The following is a 22,647-nucleotide window of genomic DNA, read 5'->3' as shown; positions in this document are numbered from 1 at the left end:
TTATTTTTCTGGGCCTTTGGGTAGGATGGGGATACAATAATAAAGAGAATGTGCATTCTGAGGTTGGAGCACCTGTGGACATTCAGATGGAACTGTTCCAAAGGCATAAAGATATATAGATATAGATATAGATATAGATATATAGATATATATATATATAGAGAGATATATATCTATATATAGAGAGAGAGATAAAGATGTATATATATATATAAAGCTTATGTAGTAGATTTAGACTAAAAGCATTAATGCTGGGCTCATTAAAGAGAGAAAGCTCAGTAGATGTATGGAATAATGATCGTTTTAAGGGAGTCATTAGAATTGTCTATTAAATTTAAAAAAAAGTTAAAGGTACTATTATAAAAAGGAGAAGTAGAGCACAAGACTTACAGAAAGATATTCATGAGAAATTACTTTTTCAAGAAAGTAGGATCAGTTAGCATCATAAAGTCAAGAGAAGTGAAGAGGGTAGGCATAGGCCGGTGTTCCCATTGTATTGGCAAATAGAAGAAAATTTCTTGGTTACCTTCATGAGAGTCAATTCAATGGAATGGTAAGGAAAAGCCACATCACATTAAGTTGAGGCAGAAACTGGATGGTGAAGTAGTAAAGACTGCATACAGACTATTTTTAGAAAAGATTGATGGTAAAGGAAAAATGTGAAGTACAGTTATAATTAGAAGGCTATGCAAAGTTGAGAAAGAGGGCAGAATGTATACAAATTATTTTGCAGTCAGAAAAGGTTTGGATAATTACTCTGCGGTCTTGGACTGTATGACCTTCGCCAAACATTTGAGCAGTTTACCATCTAAGGTTGACATTAGTTTAGGAAGAGCCATGTGCATTTATAAACTATGTCAACAATTATTTCATATTACCTATAAAAGATTAAAAATTTTAAAGTGCTATAAAATACTGGGAGTTAAGTGGAGGAAAATGGATAAGCATTTGGAAGAAAGGAAGAATGGATACTAGAAGGAGATCAAAAAATGAATATGATTTACCAGCTACTTGCAAGCAGAAGAGAAAACTATAATAAAGACATTAACCTAGAATAAGGGTAAAAATATCTAACTGAAATTTGAAGGAAGTGAATAATAAATGAAGAAGGTAGATTTTAAAATGAAATTCATAAAAGGAACCATAGGAATTTAATAAGTTACTGTGGGTTTTCTTGGAAAATGATTTTCTTTTTCCAAAAGTGGTAAATAAATTAGTGTGTTTGGGTTTACTAAATATAGTCCCTAGTACATTGTAGCTGTTTATTAAATTCTTATGTGGCTGTTTGCAGCAATAAGTCTTCCAAAAAATGTAGATAGGTTTTATTCTGCCTAATGACATCAATACTAGCTGCTGAATAACAATAAAAATAACTCAAAATGTGTCTAAACTCTTGATTTTTTTTAGTGTAAATTCTTGTTTTCTGTGTTACAACTCTCTTAGCCTTATACTTGGGCACGGAACTACTGCATTTGTGTTTCTGTCAAAACTTTTCTTTGGTAACAATAATTGTATTAAAAGTCACAACAATTGGATATGTTAAACAAAAACAATAAAAACTTATGCCTTGAAGTTCTGCTTATACAATGTAGCATGTTTGAAACTAAAAATGCCATGGAAACTCAACAGTACTTTATTTCTAAAAGTTAATAAATTTAAGTAAATGGACTAGGTCCTTTAGGATAAATAAATGGGTAGCTGTTTAGCTGAAAGATTACTTATCACATTAACACCTTTCAGATTTGATTTTTCTCTCAAGGCAAGTTTGTTCTCATGCTGTCCTTGTTGGGCACATTTCACACCGTAGAGGAACAGCTTCCTTGGGTCCATTTTCCAAAAGCCAGGTTATCTTATAAAGAAAGCAGTGATTCGGATGTGTGTCCATCAAACACACGGACACTTACAGCACCTAAAAGATGATGAAGGAAAAGGAACATGTGAGGGCTCAGGGAGACAGGAATGACTTCTCTCTCCAAGCCTTTTCTTCCAGTTACTGCTCTGCTTCTATAGTCAGTGCAACATGGGAATGCAGTGCTCTGTTGTATATACATGCATACACATACACAAACCATCTATTATTTTTGAAGGTAAACAAATTAAAAGAAAACAATTTAAATTAGTACAAGATAGAAATCAATATGTACAGGGCAATGTTGATAGGTGGTAGAGAACAGCTACAGTGGAATGATCTGTAAATTATTTAGAGTACTGTTACATTCTTGTTTCTTTAGTTTAGTTGTTAATAGTATTTAAAGCTTTTTTTTTTTTTTTTTAATAAATTCCACAATGCAGAGAATTTATTTACAGAGCAGAAACAAATGTTACGAGGACTTAGTTTTGGTTTCTTCTCCTTTGGAAGAAAGGCAAAACTCCCAAATCCTCGTAACTCTTTTAATACTTTCCCTTTATAGCTATTTCTTTCATGACTGAGAGCTTTAGATTTTAGACTACGGTGGGGCGGGTGGGGGGGACTTGAGGAGTTTTCAGAAAGTTTGTTATTCTGTATTCCTCTTAGTATTGTGTGAGAGGTTGAGTGAATAGATTCCTGGAGAATACATGAGTCCCCTCTTTCCTTCCATATGGAGATGAATGTAAATACTCACTTTGTGAATTATATGAACTTTTATGGCCGCCTGAACACTTTTAAGGGAACTGGAGAGATAAGTGGTCATGAGTCTGCCTAAAGGAGAGGAAGCTGGTGTTTGTTTTTTCCTAAATTCACAGCAAAACTTTGAAGGTTCCATAAACACCAAGTTAAAGAAAAAGGATACAAATGCTTAGAGAAGAAATCATCAGTCCTTCTGGGTTTGCAGTAAATTAAATAAAAAGATGTGGATTGAAAGTAAAGAGAAGTTTGGGTAAGGTTGTTGTTGGAAGAGAAAGCATTGATTTAGGTTATTTATAAGAAATGTCCTAAGAACCACAGAAAGACCAATCGATTTTATGTCTTTCATATCTCATTACATATTTTAACTGACATGCAAAAAAAGTGGGTGAAAAGGAAAATTAAGAAAGTATGTGGAGGAAAAACTAGTTTTACTTTCTCTTTTGCTACTATTTTTGATCCACAATCTCAGTCAGATTTCCCTTTGTAATATTTCATTGCAATTCTGGTGTGGCTGTCATGTTTTCACTCACATTTTGCAGGATTACTTTTTCTTTTGGACAATATGGCAGAAAAAGTCTACTATTCCCCACTTGGCTAATCTTTATTTGGTCTACATTATTTTTCTTTCTCTCTCTCCCTCTCTTTTTCAGGACATTTAGCCTGAGGAAAAAAATGTCAGCAAGCTTTCATATTCACTTGAGAAATAAGAGATTCCAGCATCTTTCTCCCTCAAAAATCACCTTAAGGGTGAAAAAATTTCAGTACTTGACTAACCAAAACAATGTGAGGAAGAAATATAATTAAGGAAACAGAGAGGAGGGGGTTTTGGAAGAAGACACATTTGCTTACTTATTTAATAAAGTTCTCATAATTGTCATGGATTTTTCCCATCACAGTACTTTTTTTTTCTTGCCTACAAATGCTAGAGATGTTAATCCCCATGACTAACTTGCACTTGCTGCTTATGAAATCTTGCAACCATTTAATATATCTAATTCTATTGCCAATTACCACCCTATTTAATCCTCGAGTGGTTCCCAAACTATACCAAGTTGTGGACTCTGCGGGAAAAGGATTAGAAGTAAAGTGATTATCTGTTCCTATTTGCACATCTTATACACTCCTAGGCCTTCTCACCAAGAATCATAGCCTTATTTTGGATTGGCAAAATGGGAAAAAAATACATCCTGCAAATATTCTACCCTCTACCCAGTTCTCCTGACCCGCTACGTTATCTAATTTACTGTGCCTATATTTTAAAAACGATCTCCTAATCGATCTTCTCAACTTCAAAGTTACAGTTTCTTTTCAGTTCCTCTCGTTTCTTTCTTCTTCCCAGAATTCCATCTAAAACTTGTGTTTTAGTGTTCCATATTTCCCACTTCTTAAATTAATTCTTACTCTTACTGCCACCTGAGAGCCCCCAACACTATTTCTGAAACTCTATTACTGTGAAATCCCTGAACCTTCAGTCCTCTTAACTGTCTGAAATGCCATCCCCATGTTCATGGAGTCATAACTTCCCTCTTCCCTCTGTCTGCTACTAGACCCCCTCTGATTCATTCCCTGCCGCATACACAGAAGATTGTCTGTGGACACTTAGAGGAAGATGGAAATGATGAAATGGGTTGTGATTGTCTCTATTGGGATCTTTTTGGCATCCTAAACTCTGTAAGATAAAACTTCAAGTGTATTAGGAGACACATCTTTGTAGACTTGTCTAGGCATATTACCACTATCTAGAATATTGTTTCACAGAAAAATGAACCCTGTCTTCTACATAAAGAGATTATAAGGAATATTTTCGAATGGAACCTCTTAATGGGAGACTGCTGATACATAGCAAAGTCAGAAACAAAATCTAAATGCTTGTCAAGTTGATGTTCTATGTTATATATTCCATGTATTGTTCCCGTTTAAGAATGTTAAATGTGAAATGTAATAGAAAGGAATACGGAGGAAATTTTGCTCTTTTAGAAATAAAAGATAAATATCTATTTTTTCCTGTTTGAAATTGTGTGTCTCTACTCATAATAGCATTATCTGTTTCAGATGATAAGATGCTCTTTTTAATAAAGAAAACAATGAAGCATTGTAATTGCAAATTGTAAATAAAACATTTATTCTAATCATTATTTAAGCAATAATAATGATAGAATTGCAGCACAATTAAATATAATAAGAGCAGTGCATTATGAAATATAAATGACATACACACCTTTGGTAAAATATACATATTTTAAGATAGCATTTTAACCACTTACGATTGATATACTTTCTATTTATAATTAAATAGCCTCTTTAAGATATCAACTCTAGTAAAAGTAGCATAATCAAAGAGCCCTTTAGGTTGTACATTAACATAACCAACCTGTGGAAATTTAAATTTGGAATGGAAATCTCACCTAAGTTATCTAACACACATAGCAAGTCATGCACCTGTTCACAACATATTGCTGGAAACCATTATATGGTAATGAATGTGTAAGCAAAGGAGAAAGGAATATATGAATAAGAATAAGCTATTCTGTTCAAAATATAGATAATGACAGTAGCATATTGAAACTCAGTTTCATCTGAGCATAGCAGGGAATTGGAAAGCCGTACTTTCCAACAATAGAGACAAGTCATACCACATTTATGTTTCTTGGCATGAGGCACCCATAGTTTCTATACCGAATGTTAGTGATATGGTCATGTAAATGATTATAACATAGCATGGATGGCTTTCTAGTATGGATGGCTGAGCTATTGTCCCCTCTGGGGGTACTAAAGCAAATGCTCAGTGGTTTCTCCCTCTCAGTCTGTGTTTCTCTGTCTTTGTCTCTTTATCAAGCAGGGAATGTTCCACATCTTAGAAGTCAGATTAGGATTTCCCTATATGTTCTTAGTCAGGAGTTCACTTAGGATCATAACCTTGTCTTTTGATGTTGGAAGAAGAGAGAATTTTCCACAAAATTATTATTATTTTTGTTTGTTTGTTTGTTTTGTGTGTTTTTTTTTGTATGTTGACTTAGTCCTGAACTGGCATTATCATGGGGAACAAAGCCTAGTCTCTACTTTCATGGAGTTTAGAGTTTAGTAGGGGAGCAGCTACATAAAGAGGCAATTGCAATGCAGTATTATAAGTACCACCACAGAACGAAGAATTGTGTGACAAGGGAAGATGTATGAGGAATCCAACCCAAGCTTGGGGTGGGGGCCAAAAGTCAAGTTTGACTTCTCAGAATTAAATAAGCAGAACCAAACAAAAGTGTGAATTTAACTAAAACAATCAAAATGTTAAAACAAGAAGTCATTTTCTTTTCTGTTTCATCTATCATTTTATTTATTTACCTATTTTTCTAGTTTCAACCTGTGCTGCTATTGAGTTCCGCTGTGCAGATGGGACATGCATTCCAAGATCAGCACGTTGCAACCAGAACATAGATTGTACAGATGCTTCAGATGAAAAAAACTGCAGTAAGATACTCCACTACATTTTATTAGTATGTGCCTGGTCACTCTGTGCATTACATTGGACACTGTCCAACTTTTCACTGAACCTCATTTAGACTTGATATGTTATAAATCCTGTTGTGTAGGATAATTCCATATTTACTTCTTCACATGAAGTTAACTTTTCTTGTCTCTATGACCTACACAGAAGGCTCATAATTGTTGCAGATGAGGTATTTTTTTTTATTTTTCTATTTATCTCCTTATAGATAATACGGACTGTACACACTTCTATAAACTTGGAGTGAAAACCACAGGGTTCATAAAATGTAATTCTACCTCACTGTGTGTTCTGCCAACCTGGATATGTGATGGATCTAACGACTGTGGAGACTATTCAGATGAGTTAAAATGCCCAGGTAATTCTGGAAAAAGAAAAAAAAAAATGTCCTGTGATGGAAAAAAGATTCAGAGGCTAATTGTATAGAATAAACTTATTAATTTCCATTATTGATATGCAGTAAAGTTTAAAATACAAATAATGTGGACTAAATTAAAAATAAGCATCCTGTTCTAAACATGCCACTTGATCTTTTTTAACGATTTTGATGATAAGAGACCTATTCTGTATTTGGATCAGTTTCCTCTTTCATGTTCAGTTCACTGTTAAACCTTTTAAAGTTGATGATTACACTTAAAATGTATGATCTATAACATTTCCATGGAAATATTACATATCGAGGAAAAACTATTCATAGGCTAAAGAGAGGCAGACTATATTTCTCACCACTAGCTTTACTCAATGTTACTATTCAGCGTATACTGTTAGGTCAAGCTGTCGGATGCAGTTTACACAATCTTTTTCCATAGTACTATGGGGTAGTAATTACTGGATCAAGTTCAGACAGGCATGTTTAATATATTAACCACGTTTACTGACATAAACTGTGTAAAAGACTGTCTGCATTCTTAGGAGAATGGCTTTCATGAAAAGGTCATGGCCCTGTTTCTTTTTAACTATTTGAAGAAACATTTAAAAATATATAATAATACAGGAATGAAAGGTGTTAAATTACTATAACTGGAAGTAGATATGCTATATGGGAAACTATTATATGTGTTCTCATACTGCTATTTGTTTCCCTCTCCTTACCCTACTCACTTTTTCTGTTTAGGTGACATTTAATACATTTTGAAACATTTTAAGAAATTGTATCTGTCCATATTCTACACACTGCTATATGCAAAGGCACATGCACACAATCTAATGTGAAGAACTGATATTCTGAATACAATCTACCACTTAATTGGGCAATAGCAAAGTCCTTTTTTTTGTTGTTGTTCATCAGTGTGTAACATTCTGTGACTCACCACAACTCTTTCACATCTTTTATTTGACTTTTAATTATATAAAACATTTAAAAAGAAATACAGAAATATTGTTTCATACGCATGGAACCTGGTGTCTAGATTCTTAATCCAGTGATCTTTCTATAATTTCTTACCTCATTATGGCTGCAGTTAATTTTTTAAATTATCTTGAAGGCAGCACATAATAGAACTTAATATTAAATGTACTTTATTTAACTTTTTTGTACACTTTACATATTTCTAGTGTTAATAAATTATTTTAAAAGTTAACATTCAGCACTAATAGAGAATTGTGATTATACTGGAGAAGAAGGAAAGGGACACTCACGTAGAAGTATAAGACAAGTGAACAGATACAGAAGAATCCAGTAATAGGTCAGTCTGAATGCCTTAAGTTATATCTAGCAATATCATCTGAAAAAGTAAAATATAAAACTCACTCAACAGTTTTTGATTTAATAGTGAATTCCTCAAAAAACATTTTCATATTTGATTAGATCTACAGAATTGACATAAAAAAAAAAAAAAATAAAACGGGGGTGATTTTTCTTATTATCCAGTAGTCATAACGGATCATTATAATGTGATTGGCATAAGTATTCTGAGGTTTACTTTTAGATTGGCTATGAGCTAGTCAGTCTAAAACTATGTAAACCTGGAGGTGCAAGTGGACCAGTAATATCCAGTAAAGAAAAATATCTAGTATTTTATATGTAGTCTTGGAGGTTATAATAATAACACTATTAAAAATATAATAACTTACAAAATAATTTACAGTACAACTTACAAAATGATTTTGCATACAGAAGGTCTTTATTCTCATGATATTTCTGCAAGACATAACATTTTTGGAGATTCGATTGTAACTTGCTTTTCTTCCTTAAAATAGAGAATACTTACTTAAATCTTCTCAAAGCCTACACAAACTACAGGACAGTAGAAACATCCCACTTTCTCCATAAAGATCCGCTAATGTTTTTGTAATTTTTTTTCTGAATAGGGAATTAAAAATATTTTCTGTCCAAAATGATTCTTGGGCCTTAGGCTCACTCACTTTATACTCATTTCAGTATTTTATTTTGTTACTGAAATTCCATATTATTTGTACTTAACCAATTTTTTCATTGGTTTCATCTTTCTGATTCCAGATTTAATCCTGGTTTGAATTTGATTATTGTATCTCCCTAGTTTCCTCCAGTTTGTGCCACATTTTTTACTTTTTTCCTTGGTTTTCATGACATTTGCATTCTTAAAGAGAACACCTCAGCTCTTTTTAATTCAAGTTTTCTTGTTATTCATCCCTTCCAATTCAAGGAGTATTACTGTCTTGATATCTACCTATATTGCAGAAGTCTAAGATTCAATTATTTGACATTATATTCTATATTTTGTCACAGTGCAAAACAAACACAAATGTGAAGAAAATTATTTTGGTTGTCCTAGTGGAAGATGTATTTTGAATACCTGGATATGTGATGGTCAGAAAGATTGTGAGGATGGACTTGATGAATTCCACTGTGGTGAGATGTCATGTCTTGCTTTAGTTTCATAAACCATATTATTTATATGCTGACGTTCTCTTGGATAGAGATAGTATACAAAATATTGCTAATTGAGTTTAACATCAATTTTCAATTTTATTAATACAAAATTAAAAATTAAAATAGAACAGGAAAACATATAATGAATAATAATAATCTCCTGTCCTAGCGTTTTCTTTTAACTTCTTTTCCTTGGTTGTTACCTCCATCAATCTAAATTAGATACCTTCATTTACTTTAGATGCTCATTTATTTATTTTCTGCTATTAAAAATAAGGATTTAGATCATACTACTCATTATACTCCCCGTTCATGGTATTGACTATGTATTTTTGTCTTAACCGTTTCTGTTAATTACATGTATAGCTTTAAATAGTATGCTTAAATCTGAATTTCTTTAAGTTCCCATCCTTTACCACCTACCTCCTAATTTCTACTTGTGTACATTTTATTTCACTTAGCACGGTAAGAAAGCATTTTAAAATTTACTTTGTAAAATGTATGGATTTTGTGATTTCCAGGACAAATAAATTTTCTATAGGGAAACAAAACATGGATTCACTATTTTCATTTAAAACAAATAACATGCACTGTGATGATTAGACAGATTAGGAAAAAAATTAAAATGGGTTGTCTATGAAATGTCAAATTCCCCTAAAAGTAAATGTCACCATGAAATATAAAGGTTCATTTTGTTTAAGATGCTATATATCTTTACATTAAACCCAGATTCTGAGAAAGATTAACTAAGAACTTTGCAAATAGTTTATATAGATTCAGAATTTCTGGACAGGAAGCCATTATATGGTTGTATCTTCCTTAATTTTATTTTTTCCAGGCTTCAGTTTTTGTAAACATCTCTTCTTTTTTCATAAGTCACTTAAGTAAATATTTCAAATAAAGGTACAAACTTTTTACACTATTTTATAGCATAAAAATAAAAATAAAAATATGGTAATTTATATTTGAAAATTGAGAAGGATTTTTGGATCTTCCATGGTGATAAGAATGCTGAGTGGAGAGTAGAGAGTAATCACAAACCTGACTTTGGAAATGAATGGAGTACACTAATACAAACACGTAATTAGTAATAACGTACCAGTCACCATGCCAATGAATTTGGATGTTATTAATTAGACTTAAGTGTTCTTGAGGGAGAGAAACAAAAATATCAATGTGTTATGTACGTATAGGTACAAGACTGGTTGCTTGTCCTCAAGCTGAAACCCCTGTCCTCACCTCATCTTTAAAAATAAAAACATACGCTGGTGAATCCACCTTGCCCAGGATGTAAATGTTCCTCCAATTGTTCTAAAATAGATGAAAAATTAGAAAGGATAAGTAGATCACACCTGGAAGATTTATTTTATATCTGGGCACCACATGTTTTTGTTGTTGTTGTTTTCAATGATAAACTTGAGTATGCTTAGCGGAGAGTCCTGGTTAAATGACTGACTACTTCAAAGTCAAACCCTGTGAAAATTATATTGAAGGAACAAGATTGTATAATCTGGAAATGCAGAGGGAATTTGGAAGCTGTTGTCACCATTTTATAGAGCTGTCATAGAGAAGAGGAATTTGGCTTATTTTATTACAGGACTGTTGAGTGTAGTCAAGTCCAGAAAAGAACTTTCTTACTCTTAGATATGTTCTAAAACGGTCTCAAACAACTTTTTTTATTTCATACCAAAGAGATATTCTTGTTTGTTTTCTAGATTCCTCATGTTCTTGGAACCAGTTTGCTTGTTCTGCACAAAAATGTATATCGAAACACTGGATTTGTGATGGAGAGGATGATTGTGGAGATGGACTAGATGAAAGTGATAGTATTTGTGGTGAGTTGTTTCTTTTGTGTTCCCCTTCAGATTTTAGGTGGATGACACATACGTTCTATCATTTTATTATACAGTACACATAAAACTTTTTTTCTACTATTATCTTCACATTAAATTTACATACACATTTCTATATAGCTTTTTTATTATTATTATGACAACCAATTTTTCTGTTTTTATATATATGGTTGTTTTTCAAAGTTTAGGCTTTTTCCCCTGAATATTGACGCAATGAACACATTTGTAAATTTAATTTCTGGTATTCAATGACTCCTTTGGAATAGATCTCAATAATTGGAATTACTTGGATCAAATGAACAAATGTTTTATGATGGCTCTTGATTTGTATTGTCAAGTTGTCCTTGAAAAGTATTACATTGATTTATACTGTCACAAGCCACACATGCTATTTGTGTGTGTGTGTGTGTGTGTGTGTGTGTGTGTGTGCGCATTATACTGATCATGTTTATATCATTTTTTCAATGGGAAGCAAAGAAGGAGGCTATTGTATGTTATTTTAAAATGTACTTTAAATTCAGCTTTATATAATTAGAGATATAGTGTTAAATGTTTATATTTGACTACTATATGTCAACTACACAGGCATCGTAATTGTTTTTATTTTTTTATTTATTTTATTTTATTTTTTTTAAAGTTTATTGGGGTGACAATTGTTAGTAAAATTACATAGATTTCAGGTGTACAATTCTGTATTACATCATCTATAAATCTCATTGTGTTCTCACCACCCAGAGTCAGTACTCTTTCCATCACCATATATTTGATCCCCCTTACCCTCATCTCCAACTCCCCTGCCCCCTTACCCTCTGGTAACCACTAAACTATTGTCTGTGTCTATGTGATTTTGTTTCTTATTTGTTTGTCTTCTTCTTTTGTTGTTTTTGGTTTATATACCACATATCAGTGAAATCATATAGTTCTCTGCTTTTTCTGTCTGACTTATTTCGCTTAGAATTATAATCTCAAGATCCATCCATGTTGTCACAAATGGTCCTATTTCATCTTTTCTTACCACTGAATAGTATTCCATTGTGTATATATATACCACAACTTCTTTATCTATTCACTATTGAAGGACATTTTGGTTGTTTCCATGTCTTGGCCACCGTAAATAAAGCTGTAATGAACATTGGAGCACACGTGTCTTTATGTATAAATGTTTTCAGATTTTTTGGGTAGATACCCAGGAGAGGGATTGCTGAGTCATATGGTAATTCTATTCATAATTTTTTGAGGAACCTCCACATTGTCTTCCATAGCGGCTGCACCAGTCTGCATTCCCACCAACAGTGTATGAGGGTTCCTTTTTCTCCACTGCCTCTCCAACACTTGTTACTATTTGTCTTGTTGATGATAGCCATTCTGACTGGGATAGGTGATATCTCACTGCGGTTTTTATTTGCATTTCTCTGATGATTAGTGATGTTGAGCATTTTTTCATATGTCTATTTGCCATTTGTATGTCCTCTTTGGAGAAATGTCTCTTCAGGTCGTCCGCCCATTTTTCAATTGGGTTGTTTGTTTTTTTAGTTGTTGAGTTGCATGAGTTCCTTGTATATTTTGGATATTAGCCCCTTATCGGAGGCACTGTTTGCAAAAATCTTCTCTCATTCAGTTGGTTGCCTCTTTATTTTGTCAATGGTTTCTTTTGCTGTGCAGAAGCTTTTAAGTTTCATATAGTCCCATTCACGTATTTTGGCTTTTACTTCCCCTGCCTTTGGAGTCAAATTCATAAAATGCTCTTTGAACCCAAGGTCCATAAGTTTAGTGCCTATGTTTTCTTCTATGCAGTTTATTGTGTCAAGTCTTATGCTTAAGTCTTTGATCCATTTTGAATTAATTTTGGTACATGGTGACAGATAGCAGTCCAGTTTCAATCTTTTGCAGGTGGCTATCCAATTCTGCCAGCACCATTTATTGAAGAGGCTGTCTTTTCTCCATTGTATGTTTTTTGCTTCTTTGTCAAAAAGTATGTGTCTATATTTATGTGGTTTTATTTCTGGGTTCTCAATTCTATTCCATTGGTCTATGTGTCTGTTTTTCTGCCAATACCATGCTGTTTTGATTATTGTAGCCCTGTACTACAAGCTAAAGTCAGGGAGTGTGATACCTCCAGTATTGTTCTTTTTTCTTAAGATTGCTTTGGCTATTCAGGGTGTTTTGTGGTTCCAAACAAATCTGATGATTTTTTGTTCTATTTCTTTAAAACATACCATTGGGATTTTGACGGGGATTGTATTAAATCTGTTTATTGCTTTGGGTAATATGGCCATTTTAACTATGTTGATTCTTCCAATCCATGAGCAGAAAATGGCTTTCCATTTCTTTGTGTCTCCTTCAATTTCTTTTAAAAATGTCTTGTAGTTTTCAGCATATAGGTCTTTCACATCCTTGGTTAAGTTTATTCCTAGGTATGTTATTCTTTTTGCTGCAACTGCAAAAGGAATTGTTTTTTGTATTTCTTTTTCTGATATTTAATTCTTAGTATATAGGAATGCAATGGACTTTTGTACATTGATTTTGTAGTTGGCAACTTTACTGTTTTCGTTGATTGTTTCTAATAGCTTGTTTGTAATTGTTTTTAAATAATCACAAACATTTAACAAATAACTTAAATAAAATTAACTGAATTTCTTAAGGGGTAAAAGAAAGAAGCAATATAATTTCTATAAATTTATTATACTTGACCAAATATTCTAGTAATTTATATGTCTTTCTATTTATCCATCTGAGTAGTTCTATGTGTTTGTACTTGTAGATATATATTCTATAATAATTATGTCAGCCCTGTTTCATAGCCTTTGCATCCTCATTTTAGAGAGGAAAAGATCTGAATCATAGAATAAAGTGCACATATCAAGTTAAGTATACTTAACACCTTTTTTTAAATTTCAGGAATCTGGCCTGCTCTTTATGTTACTAGCATGGAGACAGGTAGATAGAATTTTAAAATGTTTAGCTAAACTGAAGTTCTCTGTAAATAACTTACAATTGGAACTATCCTTTGAAAGAGGCAATTTATTTTCTTGTATTTAAGTGAACCAAAATCTGTTTTTTATTTACACAGCCGAAATAACTTATATAACAAATAAAGATAAATATAAAATGATCACTATAAAAAAAGCTGTGAAAGCAAAAAGAAATTACCAATCAATTAGATGACAGGCTAAACTCTTTTCCCTACTGTATTTCTATTTGCTATTAAACCTTTCTTTAATTTTAAGAAAAGGAGTACCTCCTTAAAGTGAGTTGAGCATGCTGCTAGTCTTTAAATCACCTTGTTGTCGATCCTTTGTTTAACCCTACTCTAAATGGCTCCAATGATACCTCCATCCTTTCTGGGTGAAGACTCTAAAGTAATACAGAGTTCATTTCTCCCACATCTGCAGTTTTCAACTGTATGATCATGGGCAGATCTATTTGATCCCTCATTTCTCAAATGCCTTATCTGTTATGTGGATACAAAAAGATATACCTTTTTGTAACCATTGTAATCCTCTAGCATGACCAATGTGCACTGTATAAATAAATTTATTTATATTATCTTTTGTTCTATTTCGCATCTTTCCTTTATTTTCCAGAGTTATTTTCATGTATATCATTATTGTCATTGACAATACTGTTATTGTTATGTCTGTATCTCTCAGTGTCCTTAGAATTCAAAAAAAAAAAAAAAAAAAGGATTAAGATTGTAAAGGACATGTTTACCTGTTTTCAAAACACGCAGTGAATTTAATTTAATTACAGGCTGCATTTTATATACTAACTGCCAAGCTGGTGACACATAAACACTACTGTTTTAGATCAAACATCAGCTAATGAAGTGAACCTAGTATTTTAGGATTGGGAAGGAACTTTATCAATGGTTTATCTCAGTGGCTCTCAACCTGCACAAAATACCTTTTTCAGAAGTGTTGAAATGTAGAGTCTCAATCCCTACTTCCAAATATTGCAATGTGGGCTACAAACACATTCTTTCTTAATAAGCACATGCTACCGGGTTTCCCCAAAAATAAGACCGGGTCTTATATTGAAGTTTGCTCCAAAAGATTCATTAGGGCTTATGTTCAGGGTATGTCATCCTGAAAAATCATGCTAGGGCTTATTTTCCAGTTAGGTCTTATTTTCGGGGAAACATGGTAGTTCTGACTAGGGATCTGAGGATCCCTTTTTTTATTTATTTATTTTTTATTTTTTTTAAATCATGGTCTAGTCCACCTTCATTATTTGATAGATGAAAAAAGAGAAACTCACAGAGGTTAATAAATTTGTCTGAGGTCACTCAGTGAATCACAGATGACAGAGCTAGGACCGGAATCCAGGTTTCCGAAATACTAAATAAGATGGTCACTTTTACCAGTAATTAAACATTGTATGTGACAAAGTGCACGAGATGGACCTGGTGAAATTCCTTTAGCTTGGCTTGCTTCTCCCTTGGGATTCATATCCCTGAGGAAGGCTGCGTGTCTTCAGATGGCAGTGGTAACTATGGAACGAAGCCACGAGTTCTCCTTTGGCCCATTTTCTTTCCAAGTGACTGCTGTTTTGTCAGGCTGTTAACACAGAACCCATTGAGCACTACCAAAGGAGCCATAAAACTAGCTGCAAAGAGCCTTATCTCATTTTTTAGTTTGAGGTATCTTAGGAATTTTGTAGTCATAACCTACATTTTACAGATAGTGAAATTCAGACACTAGTCTTCTCCAAGGTCATACAGAATTAAATTTCTCAATAGCTAAATCAATGCTTTATCTATTATGACTACCTTGAGAATGAATAAGAGTGATAATAAAAAAGTAGACAAGGAGTTTTACATGTATCAAACTTTCATAGCAAAAAAATGCATTTTTAATTCTCAAGCTAAATGACAAAAATGTTATGTAAATTAGAGCACTAATTGAGAGTATAATAGTGAAAGTGACACTATGTTCTCATGGCAAGCTTGAAAAAAATAGATAACAAGAAGGAAAAATTTAATTTTTTAGGAAGAGAATTTTATTATAGAAGGTACTAAAGACATAATAGGTAGCAGGTGGTTTCATTTTTAAGTGAATGTAACATTTATTTAATAGATTTTCTATGACTTTCCTGTAATAGATATATTAAACTCTCTTCTACTAGCACTTATCCTCAATCAAATGAGCAAATCTGAATTGTCTAGGGAACTTTTCAACATTCAGTTGGCATCCTGTCCTCCAAACTAAAATATATGTCAGGGACAAGCATATTTATGTTGGGAAAGATCACCAGGGGGTTCTGTCACCCTGCTATCCCCTATATTGAAAACATTGCATTGGAAAGCATTTTCTGTTAACAACTCTATGGCTAAAAAATAAGATGATATTGATAATCCATTTAAAGCACGTCAGTTACTGTTTTAAATGTTTAGAAACAAATACATTTCCTTAATCTTGTCAGTCATATTTTGTTCTTGGAGATATTAATGAATAATTCTAAAATTAGAATTTTTAGCATCTTTCCTATGGGCAGCCTTTGATCACAGAATTAGAGGGTCCAATTACTGATTCACTCAACAAATATTTTATAATATTTTATATAAATAACAAACAAATCATTCAATATGTATAATTTTACTTGGGACTAGGGAAACATCATGAGAATCATTTTCTGATTTTAGATGATTATACTGTGCTATATAAGGAGGAATAGGGAGATGCCACCTATGACCCTTTGAATTTTCAAGTCAACAAGTTTTGTTTTTGTGTTTTTTTATTATACATTTGAAAAGCAACATTATGCAACTAAAGGGACCTTCCATTGATAGAGCAGAGAAAAGATAAAGTCTGTGTATTAAGTGTGTAAATGCAAAGGGAACATGTGTACATTTATTCTTTCAATAATAACATTAGTGGTTAAGAGAAGGTGCTTAGGAATCAAAAGTTTTGGACTCAACATGTGGCACCCTGTGTTACTTGTGACTGTCTTAAAGCTTTTCAACTTCCTTTTCGTGACATGAGATTAATCATTGTTCTACTGTTTGGAATTATTGTGAGGATTCAATGAGTTAATATATTAGGTGCTAAGCATATATGAAGCAACAAAAATTCTATTCTTCTTTGTATATTATTATCCTTAACAGTTCAATCCTTTTGAATTTTTATCTCAATTGATTCACAATTCTGTGACATTTCTATGCTCTGCTACATTTCACAAACAGAAAATATCATGTAGCTTTAAGAAATATAACTTTGAAATTAAGAAAGAATGCATTCTGAGAGGAAAGTGTATAGATATTTAGAGGAGAAGAATAATATTTGATAATTCCGAATAACTACAGTCTCTTTCTGTTCAGTGACATTCTTCTGTGTCCCTTTTTACCTAGAAGAAATGTAAATGAGAGATGTGTTTTTAGCAAACATGCTGTGATCTTAATAGCATTTTTTTCTTTGGGTTCCAGGTGCCATCACTTGTGCGGCCGACATGTTCAGCTGCCAGGGCTCCCATGCCTGTGTGCCACGACACTGGCTTTGTGATGGTGAGAGGGACTGTCCGAATGGAAGTGATGAGCTCTCCACAGCAGGCTGTGGTATGGACACTTGTGGGGCTGTACATGAAAGAAAGCTGCAGCATCATCTTCAGACATTTGCTTCTGCACTACTCACAGTATCACTACTTCCCTCACTTTCCCAATCCCTGAACTCACAGATAGTATCAGAATTAACCGGGTGGGATGTTGTCATCACGGTAGTTCAGCGACCCCTCTAACCTCTGTTCAGATTATTTCAAACATGCACAGTGGGATTACCCATTTTAAAACTGTTTTGATGAACACAGACTTATCATTTCACTTCTGAGGTCATGTAACTAACAACTCGATCTGTGTGTGAATATGGTAGGTTTGTTACTTTCTTTTTAGCATCTTCTACCTGCCCCCCCCCCCCCCCGCCCCACACACACACCATGGCAAATTTTAGATTGAGTGTTGCAGATAGTCTGTAAATGGCTGCTGTGAACCTAAATCCCTACTGGTCAGAGTCACTGAACACCCATTAGTCCTATGGATACAGTATTAACCCTTAGGTCAAGTAAAAATAGTGTGGATATAGCTGAATGAAGCTGGGGGATCAGAGAAACACCTTTGAGTTGAGACAATATACTAAGTTTGTGACTCTCGGTCACCTCAGGAAATTTACAGGGAATTTCTCAATAGTGAAAATTTAGATGAATTCCTTTGCATGATCAGGAGAATGAAGAGGCTGAATATTTGAATGTAGTTCCCAAGGTCACATAGGGGATCTGTTGAACTGAGCAATTTATCAGAAACAATGCTGTGAACTCTGCTCATTAAAGTGAATTCTGCCAATCATCTCTCCAATGACCTGTCTTCAGGACTTTAAAACTGTACTTGAAGCTATAATGTAAGTGTGTGTGTATGTGATATGTGTATATGGGGGATAGTTAAAGCAGAGAGGAGAAAGGAAAACTTTGATCATGCCTATATGCACAAAAGCCATGCTACTGTAAAATAATTCACTTTGATCTTGAAACTGATACATGTATCTGTAAAGGTCAATGGGGCCACTGAGGGCTACATAATAAAGGATTATGCATCAATTCCAGGATCCAGATGGCCCCAGTATACTGCTGCTATTGTGGCAAGTTGACACTCTGGGAGGCGTACTAACACTTTTGGACCACATGAGTGCTATTGAATAAACCATGCTAAAATACAAGAAATTGTATTTGAGTGACCTGAAAGTGTTAATGCCAAATAAGCCTCTGTTGTTTAAGTATTTTAAAGAAAAATTCCATGTATCATAATTGGCATAACTCACTTGACTTATATAAGCTGTTATACAGTTCAAAGTTATAGGATTTACTGGTAACTGAGTTTTACTTTGATTATAATGGGTCATTTTTGATGTTGCTCCTATGTGGCTTTCATATTTAAAAAAAAATGTTGAAAATAAATTATACTTAAATCAAAAAAAATACTTTTATTTTACCTATTCATGCCTCTATTTCAATCATTACTTAGTTGAAAGCAGAGCTTTCCCTTCTCCATTGACTTTGGGACAGTCTGGGGTAAGGAGCTCACTGATAGGCATGTAAGAGAATAATTAAAATACCTTAAGTGTCAGAATGATACATAGAAAAAACATTAGGTCATCACAAAGAAATATTATCTGAAAAAGCTCAGAAGTTTCATGGAAGGATTTCAAGAAAATGAAAATACCATCTGAGTTACAAATGACAAAGAAAGAGACGTGTTCTAGGTAAAGTGCCTATTAAGACATGGAGGGGAGAGATTAGAAGGCATCTAAAATTTTTCAAGTGCCCATTATATGTCAGTTATTTTTGGTAGGTGTCTTTACTTACATTATTGAATTCTCACAATAATATTTCATTGAAGTGTTTTGGAGACTCTTCCAAAAATAATTGTTAGATAGATAGGAATTTAAATAGCACCTAAGAATTTATTGAGTACCTGAAATAAGCTGATCTGCTTCATATAACTTACCTAGTTTTTGCAAGAAATTTATCAGATAGATTTTATTATCTCCATTAAATGGATTAAAAAACAGATGCACAAAGCTTGCTCAGGATACAAATACAAGAGGCAGAGCGATGTTTCACAAAGCTTTCCTCTTTATGTATACAATAATAGCATGGTCTCTTTTTCCTTAAAAAAATGAGATATAATTGACATATAACATTTTAGGTGTACAACATGACTTGATTACCACAATAACATAGCATCTACCATATAGCAGATTCTTGACATTCAAAATATCTCAAACCTTGAATTTTACATAGCATGTATCCCTTAAATGTAGGAAAAAGGTAATTGAAGACAATATTTATATCTGTACAAACCTCTATTCTACGCATATGGTATTAAAATTTATTTTATCTGCACAAATTGCCATCTTTTGAACATCTGCTGAGGTTTTTATGGCACATTTTGACCAAGCCTCTCCCTCACTGGTTACAGCCCTTGCTAGAGCACAACTTTCATGGGTCAGTATTCTGAAAGAATTGATATTTCATTTGATAGATCGATATTCCTTATATGGTGTAGTACTTATAGTTGGGCTCATCACACCTTGGATCTTAACCCATTTTAACACTCCACTCTTGAAGTCACGTAAATGTTTTGCTTTCCTCTTCAAAACAGTAACTTTCTCAGCCATTTTGATTTTATTTTTACTTTTATTATGAGCATTAACACTTGGTGGTCTTTCCAGGTTCACTTTTTACAAAAAAGCAATGTTTGTATCCCTTTACTAGCCTTACTACAGGCACAAGAAGAGAAAAATCCAACCACATAATTACAATTAAGTATTGTTTTTTTCTTTTATTACATATGAACCTTTGAATTTATCCTTTAGAAAACATACAAATTGCCAAATGGCCTGATATTTCAGGTTCACTCTAGAACTGTTGAATGTATTAATACAAAAACTTTGAATTACATATATATTTGTATTAATGTATCCAAGTATATATTAATAAATACATGTTAATGTGTATTATTATTTATATGATATATTGAATATTGGGTAAATTTTTTTTCTAAACAACTGTGAATTATTGAGTATAATAGATACTTTCCCCAAACTCCTAAAGTGGGGGAAAATAAAATAGTCATCTAATTTTCTTTTCGTTATGTCTTTCTAAGCTCCCAATAATACATGTGATGAAAATGCTTTCATGTGCCACAATAAGGTATGCATCCCGAAGCAATTTGTTTGTGACCATGATGATGACTGTGGAGATGGCTCTGATGAGTCACTGCAGTGTGGTAAGTATATCTAAATATTTTCTGGAGAAGATTCTCAGGCTAAATATTAGTCTTTTAAAATGAATCAAATAATATATAAATAAATAACAAAAACAAACACATTTATTAATGCCACTAAAGACATTTAAATTTAGTAATACACAGATACACCACATGTAACCTCTTTTAACTCTACAATAATTACACATTTCTTTGGAAATCTTGCCTACTGCTTGTAGTGTGTTCTTACCAGGAACCACACTGGAAAACATTCATAAAATTATTTTTGATTTTAAGTACTTTAAAAAATATTCTACTTTAAAGACAATATATTGCTCATTATTCCAAGCTATGGCTAAATCTAATATTTGAATGAAACAACAACAAAAAATGCAATTTCGCAACTATCAGAAAAACCGGATAGTAAATATTTTTCTTTTGGCTTATCTTTTTACACATGTACTTATTGATTGAAATGTTATGCTATCATGAAATTTGTCTTGTCACTACATACGTATTTATCTAACCATCATATATAACATATATGTATATATATATATATATATACATATACATATGTATATATATACACATATATATATATGTATATATATATACAGATATGTATATCACTTTCATGATAAAAATCAATATATTAAATATTACAAGTTGAAGTTGAAACCTTGTATAAACCTACTATTTTTGAAAAATATTTAAATGCATACATGAATAAATAGAAAATGAAAAAACATGAAATTCACCTATACACATAAAAGGCAGTAGATATAGGGCTGTCTTTTGTCCTCCCGGTGCAGAGTCTATAGCCATGGTCTTTGATATGAATCTCTTTGAAATCAGTGGATATCAGTGTTTATGATCATTTCACCATTAAGTCATAGATTGAATGTGAAATTTTAAAAGCTACATCATAACTCAAGATGTAAATCTGAAGTAGAGTTACATATGATTGAATATCTTTCCTCTGCTTGACACTTTGATTTATATGGTGATGAATGAGACAGAGGTCCCACTAGAAGAACTTACAGACAAGCAGGAAAATAAAACATACCGTATAGCATAATAACATACATTGCCAGATAGGAATAAGTATCATAATACATGAAATTGGAGCTAAGAAAATGATTTTTGAAGCATTAGAGAGTAGAAGCAGGGAATGTTATTCAGAGGAAATCATATTTAGATGCTGGAGATCACGACATAGTGGTTAAGAGCCTGGACCCTGGAGCCAGGCAGCCTGGGTCCAATCCTGGCTCTGCCAGTGACTAGCTATGTGACCTTGGAAAAGTTATTTCACCTCCCTGTACCTCAATTTCCTCCTCTGTGAAAGATTATAATGACATTGGTTAACTCTTAGGCCTTGTAAGACAATTCAAAGAGGGAATATTTATAAAGTGCATACAGCAGTTCCAGACACAGAGCAAATTCTACGCATGTTTACAAAGATGTGTAAATTGAAATAATTGAGGAATAGTAATTCGTCTTTTGTGAGGTAAATTGAAGCTAGAGCCTAAAAAGTCTGAAATGCAATGTTAAAGAATTTGTATTTAATTATTTTACCAGAACACGTTTTGAAACAGGGGAATGTCTCAGTCAAATTTGTGTTTTAGAACCATCTTTTTCAGCAGTGTGGGTAAAATATTGCTATGGAAAAGGGAGCCATAAGGGGGCAATAAACTAGTTAGAAGGTTATTGCAATAGTTCTGATATTTAATCATGTGGTTTTGAACCAGGGCAGCAAAGGTGGAATGGAAAGGGCAGAAGGGGTCAGAATTCATTTACGGTTAGATACGAAGAATACAGGAGAATTTCTAGCCTGGTGACTCGGTGGATGTGGTTCCTGCTAATTAGCTTTGGAGCACAGGAGGTTACAGGCCAGTGTTGTTGGTGCAGAAGAGAGAGGTAACAAAAAATTAATTTTGGACATTTTGAAAATGAAGTGTTAATCAAACAGTCACATGAAGCTATGTAGTTAGTGAGTGCTTGGAAATTCAGTTCTAAAGACCGGAAATATGATGAGGAAAAATAACATTAATTTGGTGGCCATCAGCGTAAAGGTGATAGTCAAAA

The 22,647-nt window shown here is 33.1% G+C and overlaps 1 protein-coding gene across 5 annotated transcripts in view; it reads left to right on the top strand.

The window, feature by feature from the left end:
• Positions 1-22,647, top strand: part of LRP1B (LDL receptor related protein 1B) — a 1,798,389-nt gene that overhangs the window by 1,526,231 nt on the left and 249,511 nt on the right. For all 5 annotated transcript variants that reach the window (XR_012497488.1, XM_074335786.1, XM_074335783.1 and 2 more), the window contains 6 exons: positions 5,957-6,070; positions 6,316-6,465; positions 8,815-8,937; positions 10,674-10,793; positions 17,233-17,361; positions 20,458-20,580. Coding sequence is in view for 4 of the 5 variants with exons in the window: in XM_074335786.1 (XP_074191887.1) it covers positions 5,957-6,070; positions 6,316-6,465; positions 8,815-8,937; positions 10,674-10,793; positions 17,233-17,361; positions 20,458-20,580 (759 nt within the window). In the remaining variant the exon portion in view is untranslated. The remainder of the gene's footprint in view (positions 1-5,956; positions 6,071-6,315; positions 6,466-8,814; positions 8,938-10,673; positions 10,794-17,232; positions 17,362-20,457; positions 20,581-22,647) is intronic.

Source organism: Rhinolophus sinicus, linkage group LG01 (genome assembly GCF_036562045.2).
Source record: "Rhinolophus sinicus isolate RSC01 linkage group LG01, ASM3656204v1, whole genome shotgun sequence".
In the NCBI taxonomy this organism is placed as follows: Eukaryota; Metazoa; Chordata; class Mammalia; order Chiroptera; family Rhinolophidae; genus Rhinolophus; species Rhinolophus sinicus.
This window is presented reverse-complemented; position numbering and strand designations above follow the sequence as displayed.